Source organism: Choristoneura fumiferana, chromosome 26 (genome assembly GCF_025370935.1).
Source record: "Choristoneura fumiferana chromosome 26, NRCan_CFum_1, whole genome shotgun sequence".
Classification (NCBI taxonomy): Eukaryota; Metazoa; Arthropoda; class Insecta; order Lepidoptera; family Tortricidae; genus Choristoneura; species Choristoneura fumiferana.
The window spans coordinates 5338137-5365626 of record NC_133497.1 but is presented as its reverse complement, the minus strand read 5'-3'; the positions used below and the strand labels follow the sequence as shown (position 1 = coordinate 5365626).

General features: G+C 39.9%; 2 protein-coding genes across 3 annotated transcripts in view; one reads left to right on the top strand and one right to left on the bottom strand.

The window, feature by feature from the left end:
- Positions 1–2347, top strand: part of LOC141443047 (uncharacterized) — an 8611-nt gene extending 6264 nt beyond the window's left edge. The window contains exons 2-3 of the mRNA XM_074108264.1: positions 82–189; positions 1540–2347. Coding sequence (XP_073964365.1) covers positions 82–189; positions 1540–1722 — 291 coding nt within the window. The 3' untranslated portion in view covers positions 1723–2347. The remainder of the gene's footprint in view (positions 1–81; positions 190–1539) is intronic.
- Positions 1–19396, bottom strand: part of LOC141442979 (charged multivesicular body protein 7) — a 60865-nt gene extending 41469 nt beyond the window's left edge. Inside the window, exons 1-10 of one of the 2 annotated variants that reach the window (XM_074108194.1) lie at positions 18869–19396; positions 16916–17135; positions 14772–14946; positions 13954–14120; positions 11320–11456; positions 9071–9158; positions 7694–7829; positions 6310–6483; positions 5596–5712; positions 3663–3895 (exon numbers count right to left, since the gene is read on the bottom strand). In XM_074108194.1, the coding sequence (XP_073964295.1) occupies positions 3678–3895; positions 5596–5712; positions 6310–6483; positions 7694–7829; positions 9071–9158; positions 11320–11456; positions 13954–14120; positions 14772–14946; positions 16916–17135; positions 18869–19140 (1704 nt within the window). In that variant the 5' untranslated portion in view covers positions 19141–19396 and the 3' untranslated portion in view covers positions 3663–3677. Of the gene's footprint in view, positions 1–3662; positions 3896–5595; positions 5713–6309; positions 6484–7647; positions 7830–9070; positions 9159–11319; positions 11457–13953; positions 14121–14771; positions 14947–16915; positions 17136–18868 lie in introns of those variants that run through there. The other variant, XM_074108195.1, reaches the window with a different exon arrangement.
- Between the last annotated feature and the right edge of the window lie 8094 nt (positions 19397–27490).

Sequence of the window (27490 nt, the reverse complement as noted above, 5' to 3'; positions counted from 1 at the left end):
TTTGACTTTGACTTAGGCTTCCAGCCATTGTTAAATGAAACTTTTTCAGCGTGTCGTTGTAATGCATAATTTTATTCAAAGGGCAACGTCCGCAACTTGAGAGCCAAGGCTGTCGTGAAGTTCGCTGCTCAAGGTTCCAACGTCGTCATCAAGAAACTAGATATTGACTATTCGCTCGGCCAAGTGCAGGTAATTATAGCACATAAGATATAGTTATCTAGCCTTTTTTGCTGACTGTACTTTTTACCCGAATGCCCAAAGGAGGGTTACGTTTTCTTGTTAACTGTAGTTGCATTGCACTACGTGTCCGAACCAAAATTTCAAGTCGATGCCGGGCGGTTTAAAAACCCATATCGAAAATACAAACTGAAATATAGATGCATAGAAAAACCAGAAAAATAAGACCAGCGCTGGGAATCGAACTGCCATGTGCTATGCCACTACACCACCACTGGACAGTGATACAGACACGAATACGGTATTTGACAACTACTGAATTTGCCATATCTTAATATTATTATGAAAATATAGATGTACAGACAGTGTTTAGCGAAGAGAAAACTTAAATCGGTTGAAAATTGGATTTATAGTGATTTTATGAAAAATCTATATACCTGTCTCTTTCTCAAACGCTTTTCTCTATGCAACAAGTATGGCGCTACTGGCGTGTGACGTCACATGCCAGTATGTCTTTCTCTGTCTAATCTTGAATTTCAAACCTTTATAACTTTGTTATTTGTTAAGGTAGCTTAATAGTTATTTATGTGGCTGGTGCATAATGCCTAGTTATGTATAGCCGCATACATAACTTTATCTACATGCATATCATAAGTTTTCTATAATATGTTCAGATATGGCCTGTATTTTGACTTTGACTTTGACTTTGAATAATAATTATTATCTACATGCATGTCATAAGTTTTCTACAATATGTACAGATATGCATTGTTAAAAAAAAGTATTACCGATACTTTAATGTAAACATTAAGATGCACTGTACTTTAATGTGAACATTAAGATGCACCCGCAGATACCAGTTTCTTAATAAAGGCCATTTGATAGTCGTTTCTGAACATATAATAGGGAAGTTATGATATGCATGTAGATAATAATTGTTTATCTATTCGATAACAGGCATTGTGTAGTTTTAATTTATAAAACATATACAAAATAGTCAAATACCGTATTTCTCCTATGCACCACATATCTCAGCTTGTTTGTTTTCTTATTTGGTCACTTAAGCAGCGACACTAGCGACATCTATGCTGTAGCCCTCATCGAGAAACTTTCAGCACCCCATTGGAACTAACCGCTCACCCGGACAAGAGATGTCGTTAATCAAATTGAAAATTTAAAATATGTGGTGCATAGGAGAAATTCGTGTCTGTATCACTGTCCAGTGGTGCAGTAGTATAGCACGTGGCGCGGAATGCCAGGTGGATTCGATTCCCAGCGCTGATCTTATTTTTCTGGTTTTTCTATCCATCTATATTTCAGTTTGTATTTTCGATACTAATAAAACAAACGTTTTCCTTCCAGGCACATCTCAGCGGCAGCTCAGGTATAGTCAACAGTGGATTCAACAGGAAACTGTCCAAATTGTTGACTACCGACAAAGGCACGTTGATCACTAAGGCCAAACACGTAATAGAAAAAGCGGTGAACAAGATGCTGAGAGGTTTCACGCCAGCAAAACTCATCGAGACCATTAGTCAAATTTAAATCGACTCAGTCTACGCTAGCTGGGGGGGCTACGAAATTTGAAAATCGATGTGCGTATCGTACCGTCCCTCTCTCTCGTATTAAATATTAGCGGCAGCGGGACGGCAAAACATGAAGTTCGAATTTTGCACCTCGTAGTACAGTTTGATTAATTCGAGTTAACACTTGACAGATGGGCGTGCCTTCAGCCAATTTTCAACTTTGACGTCATACAAATAAAGCCATTTTTAGTATACCGCTACCCACGTTTACAGACTATTAAAAAACTATTTTATTTGTATGACGTCAAAGTTGAAAATTGACTGAAGGCACGCCCATCTGTCAAGTGTTAACACCAAGTAATCGTACTGTATAGGGACTGGCGCGGGCGCAGCTTCAGTGCCCGGCGATAAAGATTGCACATAGGTCTTCGGAAAAAGACAATAGGGATGTTGACACCATTAAAAAATAATTCGAAGACACGACTCCAGTAAAAAAACGCTTTATTATAGCCCTGAAAACCAGATTAATTTTCGATTAACTGCAAAATTAGATTTTTTGTTGCTTTAAAACAAATAAATAGTTAGTTGATTGAGTTGGCGAACAGGTGAAGTCATAAGTTGCTATTTCCATTCAAACTCTATGGAAGAATTGTGTTTTGACAGCTCATAAAAAATACGCCAATTGATTGATCGTCCTATTGGCTGTTCATGACGATTTCCGAACACTGCCGACCGTCCATCAATCATCGTATTTATTAAGTGAAGTTTTATATCAAATAAATACTGCACCTTTAAAGACTAAATTAGATTACGTCAAATTAATGACATGTAAACATCGGATATCTATAGAGCTGTTGCAACTACTAGAAAAATGATAGTTCCCTCTTTTTCCTAAATATGCCATCGTACAATTTAAAGTTTTGAGGGGTTTTAACAACTGTTTATTATATATTTTCATCTAAATGCGTCCCTACTCTATTGCACCTGTACAACGACTGACAAACGTCACATATAGGTAAGTAGTGTGTGACAACGCTCTACAAAGCCGAAATTAGCAGTCTCTTTCCAAAGACCGATGTGCAGTCTTTATGGCCAGGTACTGTACAATCCTACTATTGTTCAACAGTCGGCCACCCGCTCCGCGCAAGCGCCAGCTAGCGTTGGCCCATAGTGTTGTCAATAGGAGTATTTATAAAACCTATGTATCATTATAATTTCTAAAATATATTAATGAATCGTAATATTTCTGTGCTTTTATTTGATGTCTCATATTAGCTTATTTTAACCGACTTTAAAAAAAGGAGAGAGAGGACTATTTGGCAGTGCGGACTTTTTCATTGAATGGACTTTGTGACAGAGTAGAGTAGAGCGGATCTCTTGATAGAGTGCACATTTCGTTAGAGCGAAAATTGTACCTTCACGCTTATGTAGTTAGTGATCTTTCATAATGCGAACTGCTAAGGAATGGAATTCGCTCCCGTCGTCTGTATTTCCGAGTAAATACAACCTAGGGCTCTTCAAGGCTAGAGTGAATAGGCTGTTACTGAACCAGTGAGATACACCTTTACTGCACTTGCACTATAGATCATCAGGTGAAATCATCAGTCAAATCAGTTTTATGTAAAAAAAAAATGTTTTTGAGTAGAGTGAATATTTAGTAGAGCGGATATTTTAAGGGCGGCGCTCGATTTTAATGAAAATACAAACCACTGAATCGAAAAATTGTCGCGGCAAACCCCGCAATGGTTTTTAAAATGGTTAGTCGAGAAAAAATCACCCCCACTTTACATCCATTGGATGTACCATAACAATTGTTTTTAGTTTCTTTATTTTACCACTGTCGGCGTGATTGATATGTATATTCATGCCAAATTACAGCTTTCTAGTACTAACGGTCTTTGAGCTTAGCCGCGGATAGACAGACAGACGGACTGACATGGCGAAACTAAAACAGCTCTAACCTATAAAGTTGCGTCAAGGTGCGAAACGCCTCACGCGGAATAGGAGCTCCGCCGTTAATTGGTCCTTAACATACCTGGTGTGTAGCGTGCTGGCCGCGAAGTCGTCAACATTGCTGTTGCCGTCGCGACTGTTGTACAGCCACACGCCGGAGTGCAGCTTGTGGTCGCGCACTTGGAAGTCGCCGCTGTACAGCTTGGGAGGCGTGGTGAAGTCCACGTTCAGTGATTGACCTGGACAATTATGTGGACGTTAAGAGCGTTTATACCTGCTGAGCTGGCAACGTTGCATTTTTGTTAAGTTTTTCTCGATTATTCCATAAAAATTTAATGAAAATTAATAATGTTGTCTGATAGAACACTTCTTAATATATAAGTTAATGTGTCTACTCCAATAATTATTCGTTATAGACTTTTATTTTATTTAAAAACCGGTCATAAACATTAATTCGTTTTTAAGGAATATAAAAGTCTATCACGAAATTATTGGAGTAGACACATTAACTTATATATTAAGAAGTGTTCTATCAGAAAACATTTTTAATTTTCATTCAATTTTTATGGAATAATCGAGAAAAACTAACAAAAATGCAACGTTGCCAGCTCAGCAGGTAAAAACGCTCTTAATGGCGCGCATTTTAGGGCATTTATTTAATCCCTTGCTGTATCATTACTAGTAAAGCTTCAGTTTTAAAACTTAAATGTAAGACTAGCCTTAACCCGCGGCTTCGCCCGCATTAGAAATAGCTTAATGCCGTCTTAACTCATCTGTTGTACGAGTAAATTATGCCCGTGCAATTTTTTGAAACGTACAACGACAATCGTTTACTTATAGGTAGAGTCATTCACGATGGCGCATGCCGTGGTTCTTAATACAATGTCATTAATGTCTAATTTTGACAAAATCCCGCGTCTTCGTGGATGGCACTAGGTATACACAATTTTTGTTACTGTGGCAACGCAATAAATATATGTCTTAGAGTTTGGCCTGAAAAAAGGTTACGGTAACAATTTGAAAGGACAACGTTCGCTCGCATAACGCCATCTATTGATTGCAAACGACAGGAACGCACTATCGAGATATCAAGTATCTCATGTCTCAATGCAGATGTTTGTCTTTCTGTACGCCAACTTTCATGTAAATCCGTTCAGCTGTTACTGCGTGATTGAGTAACAAACATCCAAACATCTTCACAAACTTTCACATTTATAATTATTAATAGTAGGATTAGTAGGATATTTGCGAATTTATCTATCCGTCCAGCCGTTTTAGCGTGAAGGAGTAGCCAACAAAACTCCCGTGGGGTTTCTCAAAAATTAAATGGCGGGTTTTGACATTTTAACCCAGCTTCATGGCTTTACTTTGGACAGTTATTGGGAACTCTATGATCAACGTTGCGTCTGTTTGGCAGAGAGAGAAGGAGAGAGAGAGAGATTTACACATATTCAATAAATAATAAATAAGGAAATATTAAATTATAAGAATCGAATATTTTGAACATGAAACTACCGTGAGACTCACTATTACGGATAACTCACGTCTTAAATCGAGTTGAGCTCGACATGTTTCGGACTATTTCGTAGCCCTTCTTCCTAGGAGCCACGCGACTCGGCAGCTGACGCAATACGCGCACTACGCGCCACCGCATCCCGACGAAACTAACACCGGCACACAACTACCCGCATTTTCATAGTAATTTTTATGGCCACTGTCAAATGTAGGGTAGCACACAACACTAACAACATCACTCTGTAAAGGCACGTTCACACCAACCGATGACGCAGCACGAGTATTTAATACTGAATCGAATAGTATAAATCGGCCTCACTCTGCATATTTTAATGGTCTAGTCACTGGGCACTAGAGTAGTAGTGGGTGGTAACGAGGAAGGCGCTGGTTACTCAGGCCGGTAACGCTGCTGTGACTGACTCACCTGGATGCAAGCGGTCGTCGAGCCGCAGCTCGTTGTTGTTCCACGCGCCCGGACGGAGACATTCGGCGGTCGGCGGGTACCACGGTTTGGAGGCGCGGGGGGAGGGGTCACGCTCCGCTGCAAGGAATGAACTATCATTAGTGATAGGAGACGGGGCCTTCACCATTAGTTGTCAGCAACGATGTCGCCATGAGCGCGTAACGAAGTCGCCGCGAGCGCGCAGCGATGTCGCCGCGAGCGCGCAGCGATGTCGCCGCGAGCGCGCAGCGATGTCGCCGCAAGCGGAAGGATATCAGGTCAATGAGGGCTATCGTTTTTGTCTCACTAGATGGCGCACTGTTGCGTGAGGTTTTTAAGTATGGATTTCAAAGTCTGTTATTACGGGCGTGAAACAAAGTTAGATTAAAATCATACTAATACACTTTAAACAGTACCATAAAAATATCGAGCATGCCACAGTGTTGCATAGTCAGTGGTGCATTCATTGCCCCGGAACGCATTTTTGCCATAATTAATTTCAGATATTGCGAAATATTCACAAAATTGTTCTAATTATAAATAAACCCGCGTAGCTCACCCAAAAATTCATTCTACACTAGCGCCTCTAGTGGCGAATTCATACGCGATAGCCCTCATTGGGGTTCAAGTGTCCCGTGATATTTATTATTAATTTATTTATTGTAATGTAACAAAATAAATGTTTTCCTTGCTCACCTGGCTCCCAGTTGTCAGCGACTGGCACTGGCAGCTTCCTGGCCGCCGGCTGCCTGGCGGCCTTAGGGCTGGCGTCTTCCACGCTGAGCTCGTTGAGTTCCGCTATGACCCTCTCTTCGCCATCAAACACGAAGTCTGGTTCCGGATTCTTCTTGGATTGTGGTGTTTTAGGTACTGATGAAAAAAAAAATCTTTATTATCCTCATCGTCATCTCAGCCTACTTACGTCCCAGTTTAGGGCACAGACCTCCTCTCGGAACATGTGGACTTGGGCCGTAGTTCTCACGCCGGCCAAATGTGGATTGGGAACTTCACACACACAATTTAATTTCTTCGCGTTCGTGGTAAATTTCAAATACAAATAACTTTATTTCGCTTGAAATATGGTACAAGAGGTGTTAATTAAAAGACAATATTGGTTCACATATTTCACCATCATCATTTGCAAAATGTCATAAATTACACACAAAAACACACAATTTCGAAAAGTTAGAGTGTTAAGCCGGGTTCGAACCCGCAGCCCTCTGCTTGAGAGCCTATAGGTCAAACCAGTATGGTAACATGGTTTAAATTGTTTATAATATTGTAAGAATATTTGTGACAATCACACACACACACATTGAATTGTCACAATTTGTCTTGTGTTAAGTCTAAAATGGCAAAACTGCAGCAACAATCCATACTTACTAATATGATAAATATTTGTCCGTCTTTCACGTCGAAACTGAGCGACGGATCGTCGTGATTTTTGGCATAGAGATAGTTTATGGGCCCGTGAGTAACATAGGCCACTTTTTATCCCGGAATAATGCACAGTTCCCAAGGGAACAGCGCGCGATAACCGAATTCCACGCGGGCGAAGCCGCGGGCAAAAGCTAGTCATTTATAAATTACTAGTTTTTACATGCGAGTTCGCTCACATAGAAACTCTAAAAGTTACCGAAACCTATAAACCATAAACCATATTCTGACAGCAGAACATTGCAGTAACATTCCCTATTACCTAAACCTTACAAGTATACAACACACAACACAAAAATCACGCCTGTATTCCCAAATGGGGTAGGCAGAGCACACGAAACGTTACCGCTTCGGAGCCACTTTTAGCAATTTTAGGTTTTAAGATTGACAAAAACGGTACAATAGTGACAGGTTGCTAGCCTGTCGCCTACGGTATACCTTAACCTATATCCTCAGTCGCCTCTTACGACATCCACGGAAGAAATGGAGAGGTGTAATTCTAACCCGACACCACAAGTATAGTTAGCGATTAACCCGCCACGTGCAAATTTACTGTGCATTAGTATGATCAGTAAATTTTTCGAGAAAATTTTGTACGGGGATTTTTGAGAGCTAATCTCTGTGGGAGTCCTATCTGGCATACCTTCCTTGGCGCCGCCACCCGGCGGTGCTCCAGGGGACGCCAGGAGATCCTTCAGCTCCTGTTCCAGCTCGGCCATGTCGATGTCATCAGGGGAGCCCGCCAGCGCCTTCTCTACTTCGTTGTATGTCTCCATCACCTGGGAAATGTGGATGGTTTGAATGATCAGATAGTTACACAGTCACCAGCACCAAATGACACAACAAGCGTGCACAAATATCTGATACGACTCTATTTCTAGAGCCGGAAGGACGTGTCAGATATTTTTGCACGCTCTGCTGTTGCAGATAATAATGCTGGTGACTGTACAGTACTCTTAAAGATTGCACATCGGTCTTTGGAATAAGACGCGGCTAATTTCAGCGTCGTAGAGCCTTGACACACTACTTACTCGTATGTGACGTTTTTCAGTCGTTGTACAGGTGCAATAGAGTACGGACGCATATAGATGAAAATATATAATAAAGAGTTGTTGAAACCCCCCAAAACTTTAAATTGTACGATGGCATCTTTAGGAAAAAGAGTGAACAATCCGTTTTCCAGTAGTCGCAACAGCTCTCTATAAATATCCGAATTTTACATGTCATTAATTTGACGTAAACTAATTAAGTCCATAAAGGTGCAGTATTTATTTGATATAAAACGTCACTTAATAAATACGATGATTGATGGACGGTCGGCAGTGTTCGGAAATTGTCGTGAACAGCCAATTGTCTTTTTCAAGACCGATGTGCAATCTTTATCGCCGGATACTATAATGGGAACTTGACTCAATAGTCTCAAAGGGCAAACAATTCCAGCTCATTTAGGGGCTGTTTCACCATCCATTGATTAAGTGTTAACTGACGGTTAATGTGATGCCGTCTCTATTTGTTTTGTTCGGATAGACGGAGACGGCATCACATTTAACCTTCAGTTAACACTAATCAATGGATGGTGAAACAGCTTCTTAGACTCTAAGTGCCAGCCTAGCACCATCAGATGTTTCTGTGGTGTTCCGTCGTTCTAGGGTAGCAACGAAGACGACTTTCAAAAATCTCAAATTAGTTATTTCGTCACTACTTTAAAAAAAACTCTTATCTCAAAATCGATAATTTTTCTGAGTGAACTCTATGATCATTATATCAAGGTTCAATTTTGTCGACATACTGATTTTAGATACGAGATTTTTACAAAGTAGTGACAATTTTTTTTTGTCTTTTATATGTCTTTGTTCGCGCTGGTAGGCAGACCTGACACCCCACACTTCAGTCTACTCGTGACCACGGCCACTGTAATGTGGTCGAAACGTCGAGGTAAATATTACTCGTGTATTTGCGTGATAAATCCCGTTTGTGGTATCTTAATTATGAGTTTAGTAGTTTTCAACAAAAGTATTACCTCTTTGAGGTCATCCATTGTGTCGTGAACAGCGTCTTCCTCCAAGCCGCCATCTTTCAGGCCGCGTTTCAGCGCAGCAGAGCTCATTCTGTAAAATAAAACATGAAAATTAACCATTACCATTTACTACCCAAACTACCCTATTGTGATGTCATTGCGACAAGAGTCTAGTGTCTAGTTAGAGTAACTTTGCTTTTGTGGTAGCAGTTACTTTTGTGCAAGGGTCGCAGTTCTAACCTAACCTACTTTTCTAGTAGCAGTTACTTTTGTGGAAGGGTCGCAATTTTAATCAAACTTATTTTTAACCCCCAACGCAAAAAGAGGGGAGTTATAAGTTTGACCGCTGTGTGTCCTTCTGTGTGCGTGTCTCCGTCTGTGTGTCTGTCTTAAACGGGTGGACCGATTTGAATGCGGTTTTTTTTTAATTTGAAAGCAGGTTTTCTAGCAATGGTTCTTAGACATGTTTTATCAAAATTTGACGACCGGATGGCCAAGTGGTTGGAGAACCTGACTACGAAGCTTGAGGTCCCGGGTTCGATTCCCGGCCGGGGCAGACATTTGTGTAAATAACACGAATGTTTGTTCTCGGGTCTTGGATGTTTAATATTTATTTAAGTATGTATTTATCTATATAAGTATGTTTATCCGTTGCCTAGTATCCATAGTACAAGCTTTGCTTAGTTTAGGACTAGGTCAATTGGTGTCAAGTGTCCCATGATATTTATTTATTTATTTAAAATCGGTTCAGCCGTTTTCGAGACATTGAACTTTGAAGTGACAAAGTCGGTGGTTTCCCAACTTTTTGTTATTCGGGTAGCAGTTCCCTTTGTGCAAGAGTTGCAGTTCTAACCTCTTACTTTTCTGGTAACAGTTCCTTTTGTGAAAGGGTCGCAGTTCTAACCTAACCTACTTTTCTGGTAGCAATTACTTTTGTGCAAGGGTCGCAGTTCCAACCTAACCTACTTTTCTGGTAGCAGGTACTTTTGTGGAAGGATCGCAGTTTTAATCTAACTTGTTTTGAACCCCCGACGCGGTGTTATAACCTACTTTTTTGGTAAAGGCAAAGGCTAACCTTACCCTTTTTCCTGGTAGCATATCCTTTTGTGCACAATTTATTTTCACACCAAGCCATGAATATTGTTATTCGTAGGCACAAAGCTGCCACACTTGCGCGCTGCAAATGTCTCGCGAGCCAAAGCAGGTTTGCCGCGGCCGAACAATGCCCGCGCGGCGCCCGCAGTCTAGCCAGGTGTACGGTATTCTACCGAATCGTTTGGTATTTTAGCACTGTGTCCAGTAGAGCAAAAATACCGAAGTATGGGCGGTTCGGTATTTTCTTTTTCTGATTTTTTTTTCCGTAGTAAAAAGAGCCCGGAATTTTATTTTTATTATAATTAGAAAAGATCGCTCTTTAACGATAAAACCGTCTAATATTGAACTCTACTTATATGTTGTGTATCGATATATCGATATTGAATGTCGGTAGTCGATAAGTGAGAAGTCACTATGACAGATCAAAAATTAAGATTGGTTTTTTGGAATCTTTTTGTATTTTTTATTTCAATTCCAAATTTTTTGTTACTTTTACAATCATCCCGTAAAACCTATATCGAAAATACAAACTGAAATATAGATGCACAGAAAAACCAGAAAAATAAGACCAGCGCTGGGAATCGAACCCAGGTCCTCGGCATTCCGTGCCGTGTGCTATACCGCTACACCACCGCTGGACAACGATACAGACACGAATTTCTCCTATGCACCTTATATCTCAGCTTGTGTTGTTTCTTATTTAGCCACTTAAGCAGCGACACTAGCGACATCTATGCCGTAGCCCTCATCGAGAAACTTTTCAGCACTCCATCGGAACTAACCGCTCACCCGGACAAGAGATATCGTTATTAAGCAATCAAATTAAGATTGATTTTTTGGAATCTTTTTGTATTTTTTATTTCAATTCCAATTTTTTTTGTTACTTTTACTGTCATCCCGTAAAACCTATATCGAAAATAGATCAAAAATGCCGCGTAAATTCCGGGCTTTGATAATAAACGATTGAACTGTCAAATTTCACGCAATCGACAATCGATGTTCCCGCTTCGTGCACGCGCTCATTGTTTTCGAGCCATTTCGCGGATTGCGTCGCGAAGCTTTTTTTTTACTCACGATATTTAAACTCGAAAATTTATGGCAACCCTGGGCGCCCGCCCAAGTCGCTACGCAGCTTCACATGCTACGTGTTATCTCACCTGTACGTGTCCACTATAGTAGCGTTGACGTCGACTTCGCGCATCTGTTGCAGTAACTGTTGCACGTTCAGCAACGCCGCTTCTGTGTGTTCCACGCGCTGTTGCAGCTTGTGTTTGCGTCTTAGGTGGTTCTTAGCCTGGCAACAATGATAATAATTAGGGCCCGGAATTTTGCGTGCGGCTAGTGACAGATTGTAGGGAGAGAGCACCGCTTTTTATCGATGTTATCGACAAATCGGTAGTTTTTTTTAATTTATGCTGTAACTTTAATACATAATTGTAAATATATTTTGCTTGAAATATTATTATTATAAAATACTTTTATTGGCTATGGTAAGAACTGAAGGAATACAAAATAATATTTTCTCTTTTATTTTATCAAAGGGTAGGCAAACAAGCTACCTAACGTTAAGTAGTCTCAGAGGGAGCTTTTCTCAAGCAATAAAATATAAAGGTAGAAGAGAATGAAGGTATTCGTAATTATAGTGATTCCAATAAAGCAATTTGAACGGATTAAAGTTTCCAATGTTTTGAACTTTTTTCATTATTGACCGCTGAAAAAAGTACGCACGAGTATCATCGTAAAGTTTGATGTTTAATTTAGTTACTTAAAAAAATATCGATTTGTCGATAACATCGATAAAAACCGATGCTCTCTCCCTACAACCTGTCAATAGTCGCACGCAACATTCCGAGCCCTAATAATAATAATGGGTCAAACAACTTTTTCTTGTTTGTTATTCTGTCCCATAGTCCAAGAGGCAACAGCGACAGAGTTTCTTAAAAAAACTGATTTAATATATGCGACTAATGTGCTTAAGAGATAGTCCATAAAATAATGAGCTTGTAACTATGACAAAAATGTAAGCTTGATTAATTTTAACCACAGAAAACATATAGAAACTCGTGGTTTTAAAGAGTTGTCGAGGGGACGTAACCATGGCAACGAGGTACATGAAGAAGTTGATCGACCCTAATAATACATTTATTTATTTCGACCAACTCGGATCATACACATAAAAATTAAGAACAAAGAATTACAATTGAGTTGCTTAACTTCAAACTCGGAAATCCAATTATGATTTTTTTTACGATTTTGGTATTAAATAAAAAGGTATAAAACTAGTTACAAGTTATAAACGACTTGTTCCCGCGGATTCGCTCGTGTAGTCGTGTACGATAAACCAGCTAGTTCACTGTTCAGCCCGTAAAGTTGGTTCTTCTAAAATCGAGATAGTTCCATGTTTACTCGGTATTTTAGCCCTTGGGTTCTTAATGTGAAGGGCGCAGCGGCAATAGAACGCCAAGAGAAAATTTGAATTAAGCCCAGTTTCCAACAGAGATGCGGGGATGTGTTAAAGAGGAATGTTTTTGATGAACCAATAGAATCGCTTCATTAACCTCGCCTCGCTCCGCTCAAATGTTTCCAGTTTCCACCAGGGATGTTACGGAGCTCCGATTCCGTTTCCGTTACGTCGGCATTTCCGTTTGATATTGAACATCCGTTTCGGTTCCGGTTCCGTTACTTTTGAAACGGAACTTATATCGGATGTCAATGCTTAGCACGGCTACTGGACATGAGCGGCGTACATTAAAAACAAATAGAGGGCTAAACATGTAATGTTTCTGACACTCGCGATCACAATCAAGGTACAGTAATTGTATGCGAAAACTGTCATTTGATTTTGATTGCGATTGTCAAGAACGTCTCGCAATAGACCCTCAGATTTACTAGACCTACTGTTGGCGACTGGCTGCGGTATGACCTTTTTTATAAATATACTTTAGGACACTTGCTTTTTTAATATGTTTTTACGTTCATTGTCAGTTGTGATTTGTTTGCCCGATCTGTCGGTTCCAATACATAAAATTGTGCTTTTATTATTAAATAACCTATCATTTAGCCCGTGTTTCCATCAATCTTTCCATTACTTCCCATACAGTCCACCACTAGCTATCACCTACCCTTAAAATCTCGTCCACCTGTCACTCAGGCTCTGAGTCTGGTTCCGGTTCCGTTTTCGGTTCCGATTCCGTTTCTCGTTCCGATAAACTAAATCGAAAACATCTGGTTCCGCTTTCGGTTTCGATAAAACCACATCCGTTAAATACCTGGTTTCCACTAGAGATGTGCTGTGCGACGATAGGTAAATGAATCGTTTTTATCGGTTCACGAAAAACACATTCCTACGACGAAGCTTGAGGTCCCGGGTTCGATTCCCGGCCGGGGCAGATATTTGTATGAATAATACGAATGTTTGTAGTCTCGGGTGTTAGATGTTTGGTAAGGGATAAAAGAAGAAGAGGAAGGCAACACAAGAGATGTGACCTGCCTTTAAGTATGGCTATTATGTCCTGGATATAATGTTTATCTGTTGCCTAGTATCCATAGTACAAGCTTTGCTTAGTTTGGGACTAGATCAATTGGTGTCAAGTGTCCCATGATATTTATTTATTTATTTAACTAGCTCTTGCCCGCGGCTTGGCCCGCGTGGAATTCGGTTATCGCGCTCTGTTCCCTCGGGAACTGTGCATTTTTTCGGGATAAAAACTATCTATATGCCAAAAATAGATGCGAAAGACGGACAAACATACACACTTTCGCATTTATAATATTAGTATGGATGTACTGACCGCGAGCCTGTTTCCGAGCTGAAGCGATGCTCGGGCTTCGCTCTCGGCGGCGGCCGCGTCGCGGGACAGCTTCTCCGCCTCGGCCCGCAGCCGCGCCTCGGCCGCCGACAGCCGCACCAGGGCCTCGTCAGCCTCCGTCACCGGTGTGGCTTTCTTGTTTGGTTCCGCTGTAAAAAATCCGCGTAGGGCAGTTTTGGAAACTGCTGGGGTTATCAACTTATCGCACTTGCGATTTGCGGGCGAGTTGAATACGAGGCGAGCACGCACCGAGTTCGCTGCGAGCGCGTAACGATTTCGCGCGAGCGCGCAACGATATCGCTGCATATAGCGCCGAAGACACACATACAACATGGCGTTGTTGGCGTTATCCGCAGCGAAATCGTTACGTGCTCGCAGCGAACTCGTATTAATTATATGTATCACTTTGTTATCTTTCCATTGTAGTGTGTACCCTTGTTTCTGATGTCCTATAAACCATTGGAAGGTTAACTGGAAGAGATCCCTTGTTCGGCTCTTTCTCTAGTCAACTGTTAGGGCACGTATCTCAATATCAAAAATTGAAATGTCAACGGTTAAAATATCTCTAAGGTCAAAATATCGCACCTAACCTACCTACTTACGATATTTTGACCGTCGACTTTTTAACTTTAGATATATTAATTTTCGATATTCAGATACGCCCCCAACTGTTAATTTCACGTGTTTTGTGTAGAGTTGCCATCAGAGATTTCGGAGCGGCCAAAGTGGTCAAAAATATCAGCACATGCGACTTTATTATTAAGGTATTAGTGTTTATGATTCGATTTTTAACAACTCACCTAGTTTAATAACCTCGTCCTTCTTGACAGCGGAGCCTTGGGACACGAGGTATCCGAGCAGCATCTCGAACGTGTCCCGGCTCTGCTGCCACTTGCAACTCCTCATGAGCTCCTCGACGGTGCCCATGCGTTCGGCATCATTCGGGTAGTTCTCCAGCAGTTCTGTGGCTTGTTCCTGTAACATGACAGTTATGGTCTTGATGCTGCATTAGGCAATAACAGTTTTAGGAAGCTACTTTGTGAAGACATTTATTCCTGACAACCAGATGGCCTAGTGGTTAGAGAACCTGACTACGAAGCTTGAGGTCCCGTGTCCAGGCAGATATTTGTATGTAAAATACGAATGTTTGTTCTTGGGTGTTTAATATGTATCTAAGTATGTATCTATCTATATAATTATATTTATCCGTTGCTTAGTACCCATAACACAAACTTTGCTAAGCTTACTTTGGGACTAGGTCAAGTGGTGTCAAGTGTCTTGTGGTGTTTATTTATATATAAAGGCCTCTACCCATTCCACCATATCATACCATGACCTTAAGGGCTATATTTCACCGGGACACCATGGCGGCGTAACCAGTCGCCGTCACCAACAAATTGTATGCAGCTCTATGAAGGGTATCTCACCTGCGGTCCACTTGTTTGCTCAAAGCTACATATATTTTGTTGGTGGCGGCGTCTGGTGGCGCCGCCATGGTGTCCCGGTGAAATATAGCCTAATAACGTGTCAGGCAAAAATATATTCTTTGTATTGTGAAGTATGAGACTATGCCCACTAGCCCGTCCCGTAACCAACCGTCGCCGCGGGTCATGTATGCGTTTGACAGTCCGGTCCTGACACGCTCCTATTACGGTATTTACGGTTGGGGCATGATACTTTATTATTTCCAGGTGTAGGACCTTGTGCAAGGTCCGCCCAATTGCTACCACCATCTTGCTCGGTAATCCTGCCGTGAAGTAGCAGTGCTTGCACTGTTGTGTTTCGGCGTGGAGAGTAAGACAGCCGGTGAAATTACTGGCACTGGAGGTATCCCATCTTAGGCCTCTAGGTTGGCATGGCAACGCATCTACAATACCCCTGGTGTTGCAGATGTTTATGGGCGGTGGTGATCTCTTACTATCAGAGACCCACTTGCTCGTTTGCCATCCAGTCGAATAAAAAAAAAAAACGGTTAGGGTAGAGGTTGAGTAAGACCTATCTATATAAATAAATGAATCGTTGTTTAAGTAATGAGATTTCGCTAAATATCAGAGAATTAATAGAAAATATGAAAGTGAAAATAAAGATATACTATTGCATTCTATAGTGTTTACAATTATAGTATCAAGGTTGGGACTTCTTTTAAGTATAGAAATACTTGTGCCAAAGTAAATCATTTCAGTTATCATTATCACACTAGCGATTTGTGGGCTAGTTGACAGCGAACGGAGCGCGTAACGAGTTACTGCGTAAAGCCACATGCAGTCGCTCGTCGCTAATTGCAGCGATAAAGTTAATGATTTATCAAGGTGATTTTGAACTTGCCGCGATTCAAAATAGTAGCGAACCTACTGTGTCGAGCAGCGACAAGATGGCTGCTTGCAGGAATGATCTTAATGTTGGAAGTTGATTTCTTAATCTCATTTAGTAGCAGTGTGGCAGTGGTACAAATAAAAGAAATTGAACCAAATGAATAAAGATATTTTGACAGATATTTTTGCCGAAATTTAGTTGATTTATTTTTTTCCAGCAATAAATCTTAACATTTTCAACTTTATCTCTACATATTATGACATGTGACCAGATTTGACACTTGAAACGAGCGTCGAGCGATTTCACGTAGCCGCGGCCTAAAGCGTCAAGAACGCCTAAGGCTCTTGCGAGTAGCGAGCATATTTTGTATGAAGGCGATCACGCAACGAGTTCGCCGCCACTGATATGTGTATAGAAAACACGCTCGCAACTCACAAGTGTGATAAGGCACACGCGTACAATAATAACTAGGCGTCGCCGGTGCTATACGTAGCTAATTCACTGCGCGCTTGCGAAGAAAATGTTGTGAGCTCGTTTCGCTTTCAACTCACACACAAATCACCAGTGTAATAAGACTTACACACAGGATGTAGCGGTCTAAACCCTTCAGAGCCCCAACCATATTACTAACCTTTACAGCACTCTCGCACACAAATCTCTGTGTGGAATCTATACTAGCTTTCGGCAGTCCGTCGCTGTCAATAGCTTGTCTGGCTGGCAGCAGGGAGGTAACCGCAGTCAGTGCAAAGGCAGCAGGCCGGAACGCAAGGCGAGCGCCCCAGCGAACCCAGCCCTCGGGGCCGTTGTGGAGGATCTGCTGGTACTTGGTTAGCGGTGATAGTTCGCCATTGCTGTGAATTTGTTATAACAATTATTAAGAAATCACATAACAGTGCAAGGTTTCAGTGCAAGGGAGAGAGAAATATCTGTCTGTAGAGTGGTGTATATATCTGAGGCTCCCCATGAGGCTGACATAGTCACATTTGGTGTGCTAAAGCCTTGTTAGAATATCAAAAACAAAAAAAAAAAAAACTGCTTGTTAATATTCTATGAATTTCAAAGTGCTTTGACTTGTCTGTAATGCTGTGTGATTAATTCATTAAATATCTGTTGCATGCAGTATGTCGTTTGGAATGGAATGAGAAGTCCATTGACAGCGTGCTTCCTTATTAGCTATGTTTCAGAGTTGAGGGGGTTTTGGAGTTCAATACATTGCTGTATCCCAGGGTTTCTCAAAGTGGGGTACGAGAACCCCTAGGGGTTCGCTATTCGACGGTAGGGGGTTCGCGACAAGGTTTACGTAGGTTACGTAGGTTCGCTGTCGTCTAGAAACTTTAACAGGGGTACGTGGAGCCATAAGTTTGAGAAACCCTGTTGTATCCAATATTTTGCACCTCTTAAGACAGCATTTGTTAGTGTCACCCAGCCAATGCTTGTGCACGCTCATTTATTTTCTTACTGTGTACCCGTTTTCCGTATTGCTTACTATTTCTGATGTACATTAAAGTCATTGTATTGTATTTACGTGTGCTGTGAGTCTTATTTTATATGATTTGCTACGAGAAGATAATTCTTTCTTTATTTGTATTAAGTAATCAAATTTAGTTTTAAGTAAATTTGTATTATTTAATTATTAAACAAATGGGTTGATCAACTTTTTCTTGTCTCTCATTGCTAATTATGTTCTCCTGAGTTACTTTTTAAACCGTTAAGGCCTCTCATTCTGAGAGGAGGCCTGTGCCCAGCAGTGGGACGTATATAGGCTGGGGTGAGTTACTTTTTAAACCGTAAATTTATAGGCTTAAAATTTGCCAAACATGCATTTTTGTGGTTGTTTTAAGCCCCTTCTATAATTGGTCATCTAATAAGCATGTTAGTATAATGCGACACAACATTTATTCTATTAAACTTTACTACTTTTGTCCCCTCGCTGACGGGGCTAGAATAACAACAAGTAAATAGTTGATCAAAGTGACTTTTTTATATCTTACATTTTAACGAGGCACACCAAAGTACACCAAATGTGCCTATACTTTGTTTTTTAGCATTAGAAAGAAGGTAAGCGATCTTGATTGAAGAATCGGTACTTCATTGTACCTCAGTAGCAAACCGATTTGGGTAGTTTGATAAACTGAATCGCCTAGCTTTCTTCATAGTCAAAATAATGCTCACTAAAGAACCAAATTCAATGAAAGGGTTGGAATTGATAAGCAGAGTCAGTTTCTATATCAGAGCTGTTTAGTGACTCCTGTCTACTTAGTGCTTAATAATTATGCAAAAATATCAACTGGCAAACCAATAAATTACCTACCTTTCTTAATTTCCGAGTTCTGTATTCAGTAAATATGTTTATGTAACAGTGAATGGTCTATGGTTTCAGCTTGAAATTATAATCGTCTTGGTAAGTATGCGGATGCCAAAAATAGTTTAGAAACCTTTGTTACATTGCTGAGAATAATCTCACAAAACAAGGAGATAACCTTCTGACAAATTTCATTCTTTGTTGTTACATATTAGATTTAAATATGAAGTAATTTTTTACACATATTTAGCTCCTAAAAGAGGTTAGTTTCAAAAAGCTTACCGAAACATTTCCTCGACGACAATATCAAGGCATGCAGGAGTCCTGCCCTTCCGCATAAAAGCGCATTTCAAATCCGCTGCAGAAACCACAGGGTCCTTCTTCCAACGACACCATTGCCGCAGCAAGTCTGACCAGAACTTCATCTTCATGTCCCAAGACTCAGGGTTTGCAGATTTTAAACGAAAAGGGGCGAACAGCGCATTCATGCGAATATCGTCCGACCAGCACTGCGGAAGCTTTTCCTCCGTAATACAGTTGTCCGGTAAACCCATTGTGGGTTTTTATCAACACTCACTATTATAACGAATATCGTTTTCAAATAATCACAATATAAAAACAAAGACAGTTCATTTAGAGATGTCAAAATAAAAATACACACACTGCGCCGCACTCCGCAGAACAATCCGCCATGCTTTTTTCGGGTGACACTATTTACCTGCACGGATAATACCGACATGGAAATACCGACTCGATATTTCGTTAACCCGCCCATACAAACTGGAGTGAAACTGTCAGCACGATATCAGGCTTATTGGCTACAATAGTCCTGTCCGTGATGACAGATCGATCCCAATAGAGCATGGCACGACCATTTTCGAGAACTGGCGCAGGGACATACCTATAATACGGCACCTCAGAGTCTACAAGGCCGTATCGAAGAGCAAGTTATTATTATTATTCCCTTAATGGCGGCCTTAAGAAGGCTACGTAGTACCTTACACTGTGGTAGTACTTACTATTTCGATAAGTTTCTGTGGGCGCGCTTCCACAAAATATTAGGTTGGTATTTCCATGTCGGTATTATATAACCGGTAAATAATGTCACCCCTTTTTTCAAATTAACCACAGATAAGTTATGACGTGTATTTTACTGAATATTTTTTCTCCTCGGCCTTGGCACCTGCTGACCTGCTCTGTTGGCTAATTTTAGATAGTATTACATAAACAACAAGATATCATTTTCCTTTGCTTTCTTCCTACAGAGTAACAGTTGCACCCTGACGAAATTCAGAAGAAATACAGATCTTAAAAAGTGGAAACGTAGCCCGAATATGCTCTTGACCTGTCATAATGACGTTTTCATTTCTTCGGCAAGCGTTGTGTCACGACGCGCTTTACGCGATATCGTTTTAGTTTTTGCTATTTTGCTCATTAACCGTACTATAATTACGCTTTTTGATCCAGTTAGAACACTCTTGATTACATAATTGGTAAGTTATAAAAGCAACATGATTATATTCTTTGAGTTAAAATGTATTTTTTGTTGCAAAATTCCAGTAGGTCGCGGTCCACTTTAACGGGTCGGAACGGAACAGTTATGTGAAAATTTGCGGTTTCTTTTTAGTGAAAAATTGGATCCAACGGTGTAACCACATAATTCAGACTTTAAGATGTTGATTCACCTTTGACCTTTATTTTGATAGTCATTAGATAAAACAAAATCAAAAGATAAATCCATTAAAACTAGTACTAATTAGAATTGGTACACTGAGGCCGAGGTAATTATTAATTGATTTCCTTAATCAACAGGAAAATACAACAATTTTTTTTTTTTTACTTAATTTGCATGGACCTTGGTGTCAAGAAATATCATTAAATAGATTCTTCCAAGTTAAGTACTATTTTAAGTCCTAAAATTTTAAGTATTCCAATGAGGCTATTAAAAGCCGATTTAAACAATGCTCATTTCAAGGTCTCAAAACAAATTATCTCAAGTTATCTCTATTGAAGGCAAAGCATTTATAAGCCCTTCATCTACTGTTTTCATAACTGAATGTGCTATCCTGGACAATAATTATTACAAATTGTTTGTGTGACAGCTATGAATTATGATACATAGGTATCTGGTTTCACTTGAAATATGAGGACAACTTTTATAGTCATGTAGTATATCTATATGTTTTTATTTATATGTATAAGACAAGACACCTGTCTAAATACTGTCTTAATTAACACTGTACAGTGAGCTGTGAATATCCCTGGTTGCATCTTTAGTTTATGGTTTTTAGTTTACATTTTGAGCTAATGCTAACCAACTAAGTACTTAGAAAAAGTGATGAAAATAATTTTCTATAGGTAGTGCCACGAGAGTTGAAGTGAATTCAACAAAAGGAGAATGAATTAAATGAATGAGTGAATGTCAAAATCCTGCTGTGCTGTCATCACATGACATGTTCTTGTGTTCATGACCTCACTTCTGACTCTGACTTCAGGAGTAATAGAAGGTTGGCAAGGTAGATGATTTTAGATCCACTGCTCTTGGCTCATGCCGAGGCCCATCTTCAAACTGATAGAAAATTATTTTTATAGTTTTTTTACAGGCAATATTTTTTTTTTTTTCTATTTAGTTTGATTTCTTAGTTTTGCCTGCTTACCTTTTTTATCTCGAATGTTGTCATATCTTGGCTAAGGGAGCATGATCCATACAGCCACAGTAGGATGTTTCCCTTAAATTTAGTTTCAATTAAATTTAAGGTGAAGTTGACTATCCTTAATTTTTTTTTCACTTTAATATACATATTTGGGACTTTTTGTACTGTGTTACTGTCATACAAGTATTTGCATGAGGTGGTAAAATGAAAACAATTGATACATAAATACTGATTGCATCCCAAACTGTGCTAGGTGTGCATAGGAACTACATCCCATGCTGGTTCATCCTGTGAAGAAGCTTGTGCCGAACTGTGGTACTTATATAGGCCAGAGACAAGACAATGATGATGATGATAAGATAAAATCAAAATCATGTGTTGATAAATATCTGAGGTTGTGTAGCAAGTGGTGTGATGTGATGAGTTAATTTATCTCTTTTATTAAACACTTTTATCACAGAGCAATGTCAGATAAGAATTGCAAATATACACTCACCGGCAATAAATTTGCCCAAAATACAAAGTTGAATTTTTGTTTCTTTTTGTGTGTAAATAATTGTTTTCGATAGTTTTATGTTTAAGAGGTATGATTAGCATGCGATAAACATTAAAATTATTGAGACTGAAGTAATTTAACAAGAAGAATTCAAGGAAACAAGGAAAATCGAGTGGGGTAAGAAAAACATCACAAACTTAACACTTATTTTATTAATTTTTTTTAAGTGAAAATATAAAAGAACACAATTAATAACGAGTATTGCCCTTCTCAGGCTTGAATTACCGCTTGTATATGATCAGGCAGAATCTTTTTTTTGTCCATTTGAGACATTTCATCCCGCATAGTCAGTACTGCAGTCTTGAGGTCCCAGAGGGTCTCCGGTGGGTTTGGCCTGGCTCTTACCTTTCTTTTGAGCATGGCCCTGACATGCTCAATTGGATTAAAATCCAGACTTAAGGCTGGCCATTGGAGCTTTCGAATCCCAACGTCGGCTAAGTAAGCTTCAACGAACCGAGTGATGTGGACTCTTGCGTTATCATTCATCAGCTTGAAGTTTTCTTCGCCAATGAAGCCCATGAAGGGCCTGACGTGTTCCTGAATAATTTCTTCAATGGACCTGACTGCTGTTAGACAGTCATTTACAAGGGTCAACTCCGTGCGTGCGTCTGAACAAATTCTTCCCCAAACCATTATAGACCCCCCATCGTACCGACCGTCTGACGGATAGTTATAGGGAAATAGCGTTCTCCTTGTCTACCCCACACGTTTTCACGACCATTAGGAGCTCTTAACGCAATTCTGCTCTTTTCTGTGAGCAAACTTTACTCGATTGATCGACCGGCGAGTTAGGATGTTCATGAGCAAATCTTAGTTGTTCAACTCTGTGATACCTGAGGTGTGCTGGAGCTTGCACCGGCCTTCGAGCGGATACATTTTATTCCTGGATTCGTCTTCTCACGTGACGCTTGAAGACGTGGCCTGGTTTCCACGGCAAGGGAACGATCTCTCAAAGCAGTTAGAAAAATAAACCAATCCTCCTGGGTAGTAGTGCACCGATATCTGCCACTTCTTGGTCTTTGCTTGCTTGAACATATCTTAAAGCTGTATGTGGCACGTTAAGAAATAAAGTCACCTCGCGTTGAGTAGAACTGCTGCTATGTTAAAAAAAACCGCTTGTGCAACTAGAATGGCGGTTATTTGCATGGTTTAATTGATTTCGGAAACAAAAAATCAGAAATAAACTATTACTTAAAAAAAATAATCACAAGCATGTATATATATTAAGAACCTTACTTTTGAAGCAGGAATGGCTGCTAACGAATGAATGACGTAAACACTTTTAAAATTATCGATTTTATGACGTTTATTAGTTAACCATGAAAAAGTTATAATTAATGCATCAATGAAAAAAAAAATGTTTAGTTTAGTTAAAATCTATAGTTTTAAATCGCGACTGGTTTTTGGACCAAGTTTTTTGCCGGTGAGTGTATAATCATCATCACCATCATTCCAGCCTATATTCGTCCCACTGCTGGGCACAGTCCTCCTCTCAGAATGAGAGGGCTTGGGCCGTAGTTCCCACGCGGGCTCAGTGCGGATTGGGAACTGCACACACACCATTAACTCGCTTCGCAGGGTTGTGCAGGTTTCCTCGCGATGTTTTCCTTCACCGTAAAGCTCGTGGTAAATTTCAGATGTAATTCCGCACATGAATTTCGAAAAACTTACGAGGTGTGCGCCGAGGTTTGAACCCACGATCCTCTGCTTGAGAGGCCATGGTCAAACCACTCCGCCACCACGGCTTCACGGAGTGTATAATATAGTCATAGATTATGTAGTGGATAGGAATAGGACACTGTTTTTAAAATTTGAAAAATAAGCCACAGCAAACCTAACAATTAGCAAAGAAAAGACATATGATCATTTACATGCTTTTGGTATCATAAGTTTTTTTAAAAACGTTTTTCATTAAAAAGGCTTGTCAAGATTGTTTACCCTTGTTTTAATGGTATAAAAAAACGAAGTATAGTCCAGTCTCCAGTTCACATCTTCGCTTACCATCGTAAAAATAACACCCCTTAAATATTCATATTAGAACCAGATAAGTACATTGACTTATTTTCATCCGGATATCCTTTCTGTTTGTATGAAAATAACCATCTTAGATGGCCTTTCTTAGATACTGTTTAGGATTGTTGTAACAGATTCAGATGCTTGAAAAAAGATAAACGAAATGACGCATCTGCGTGTATCTTTAATCTATGTTACACAGTTTGAAGCAAAAAGTCCTAAGTTAGTTTAGAGTTAGTGAAGTTTGAATCTAGTGCGTGTTATGATAAAGTCCATTTTTATACAAGTTTCAGTTAGGATTTATAACTTTTTGGGGCGTAGTTGTTTATCACTCGAATCAGAGTTCCGTTTCATAAAAGCGTTAAAGTCGATTCAGTAGATTTGTTAACAGTTGAAAAGACGAAGGTTTCAAGTGTCAATCGGTCTAGGGGTTTCGGCCCTTGTATCTTTGGGCCCAGGTTCAGTTCGACAAATTAATTTTTGCGCCCACATACGCAGTGTTGCCTACTCCTAGAAGTTCGAGTCGCTAGACTCAAAATCAAAAGTCGCTAGAAAGTCGCTAAAATTAATTCCACCGGCGGAGCTACTACAAAATTCGAGTTTCGTATCGTGCCGTCCCTATCACTCTTGTATTAAATAACGGGACGGCAAGATACGAAGTTCGAATTCTGCACTTCGTAGTATAGGGCCAGAGCGGCTACTACGAAACTCGAAAATCGAAGTTCGTATCTCACCGTCCCTTTCACTCGCGTATTAAATGACATAAGCGTCAGCGGGACGGCAACGGCAAGGTACGAAGTTCGATTTTTTTTTTTTTTTTTGCTTTAATTTGTAAGTACTCCAAAAGTCGCCAGATAAGTCGATAAACCATTTTTGTCGCTAAAACTTTTTTTTGGTCGCTAAGACTTAAGCAAAAGTCGCCAGTTCTATCTAGCAAGTAAGTCGCTAAATTGGCAACACTGCACATACGTCACATTGCTGGGCACAGGCCTCCTCTGAGAATGAGAGGACTTGAGCAGTAGTTCCCACGCGGGCCCAGTGCGGATTGGAAACTTAAACACAATTTAATTGATTCGCGGGTTTGTCCAAGTTTCCTCATGATAAATAAATAAATAAATAAATATAAATATCACGGGACAATTCACACCAATTGACCTAGTCCCCAAAGTAAGCTTAGCAAAGCTTGTGTTATGGGTACTAAGCAACGGATAAATATAATTATATAGATATAGATACACATACTTAAATACATATTAAACACCCAAGACCCGAGAACAAACATTCGTATTTTTCATACAAATATCTGCCCCGACACGGGAATCGAACCCGGGACCTCAAGCTTCATATTCAGGTTCTCTAACCACTAGGCCATCTGTCCGATGATGTTTTCCTTTACCGCGAAGCTCGTGGTAAACATGTGGTAAATTTCAAATCTAGATTCGCACATAGTAAATTCCAAAAAAAAATTGCGCCTAGCCTATTAAAGTATAAATCAGTTTTACTTAAATATTCTGTGATTAGAATATTTAGAATACATTGAAGAAAAAAATGGTCAAGTGCGAGACGTACTCGGCAACAAGGGTTCTGTATTTTTTTTTTGGTACATGTTAAAATTAGTACGTTTTAAACGCCCTATCTTAAATATTTATAGTGATAGAAAATAAATTACATAAGTAATCTTAAAAGAATAAAGTCTGATTATCAATGTAAGTACGTAAAATACATATACATGTAAACATTATGTATGAATGTAAATTCTTTACTGTACCTACTATAATGGAGAAAGAAAAACAATATGGAATATGCATGTAACTCAATTTTTCTCGTAAATAGTTTAATGTTATACAAAACTGGAAAATAAAAACGAATGACGTAAAAATCACAAATATAACTACGTAGAAAAATAAGGAAAATACGAGCGGATGAAGTTTGCATTCCGTTTCTTTCTAGAAAAATGAAATTTAGCATAGACATTCTTTGGTCGTCGTGGAATATATGACATCTATACCCCGTTAATTCGTAACGAAGTAATCGACAGAGAACCAAAGTTATCGACATAGCCCACCGCATTAGCATGCTGAAGTGGCAATGGGCCGGCCATATAACCCGAAGAACCGATAACCGTTGGGGTAGACGAGTTCTTGAGTGGAGACCACGGATCGGCAAACGTAGTGTAGGACGTCCTCAGACTCGGTGGAGCGATGATCTTCGCAGGGCGGCTGGCAAGAGCTGGATGAGAGTAGCCGAGGATCGTGCTCAGTGGCGTGCCATGGGAGAGGCCTACGTCCAGCAGTGGACGAACAGGCTGATGATGATGATGATGATACCCCGTTATGAGTGCCGTTGTTAGTTGACAGATGCGCAAACGTATCCCCTCCACTAGCCACTCAGAGCTCTTTTTACGTGCGTTGACTTATAGAGACCTTAAACAACTAAATGAGCCAATCGCCAGCAAGGTAACGTCAAACGGACCTCTCGATATAACGCCATCTAGCACAAATGTTGAACAACTGGACATTGTATTAATTTACTTTATTGTTTCCAGCCTTGAGATATGGCAACATCAGGCCGGTGACACACACACGTGTACCTGCGCTGTGATGAGCGTGTGTGCGCTCGTGCGACGCCGTAGCGGCTGCGTGCGATGCTGTTAGGTGAGTGTCTTAAATTCTCTCTCTCTCTCTCTCTCTTCTGCGCAATACAACCTCCCCATATTACAATATTTTTTTTGCAAACTAGGCGAGTGAGGTTTTTTTCCACGACCATAGTTATATTACAGGACTAATATTTTGCCAGATATGAACGGTTTTTAGGGTCCCGTAGCCAAAATGGCAAAAACGGAACCCTTGTAGTTTTGCCATGTCGAACTGTCTGTCCGTCAGCGGCTTTGCTCAGGGACTATCAATGCTAGAAATCGGTAATTTTGCACGAATATGTAAAGTATGCCGACAAAATGGTACAATAAAAAATTAAAAAATACATAAATTTTAGCGCAAAAAATACATAGAAAATGACACCTCACTCGCCTAGTTTGTAAAATTTGTATTTTTTAAGCGTTGCCCACTACCCATACCCCTGGGAAGGGGTAGGACGTCTAAATTTGGGTAGGACTCAGCAGATCCTTATTTCTAGTGCCAAGATAAAGTTATAAACAAAGGTCATTGATGTACATATTTTGCCGCCAAAATATCCCATTTTTCCTGTGCTATAATGATGTGTAAAACAACAAGTATCTATCTATACGACAATAAATGAGTGTTTTTTTGATAATGATTGCTTATAACATGACGTTGCCTTTTGGACTAAGTAGACGTAGTAATTTTGTTTATATAAGTCTCAAAGTCCAGCGTTTGAGGCCAGTTTATCTGAAATCAACTAAATTTTAGGGTAATACGGAGCATTCGATAGTTAATTTGGGACCATTTCGTGGTAACTTGTTTTTTTAATTTAATAAAAGCTTTTTTACTGACTGTACTTTTTGTTGACTGTACTTGCATTGTCATTCAAACTACATTTCCGTACCAAATTTCAAGTCGATGTCATTAACCGTTGAGGAGTTCCGTTCTGCGGAGACGATACCAGGATGTCACTAGTACCTACCAGATTATTGTATTGTCCCTAGATTTACATAATTATGGCAAATTTCAAGTCAATCGGACCACTGGAAGTGGGTCAAAATTT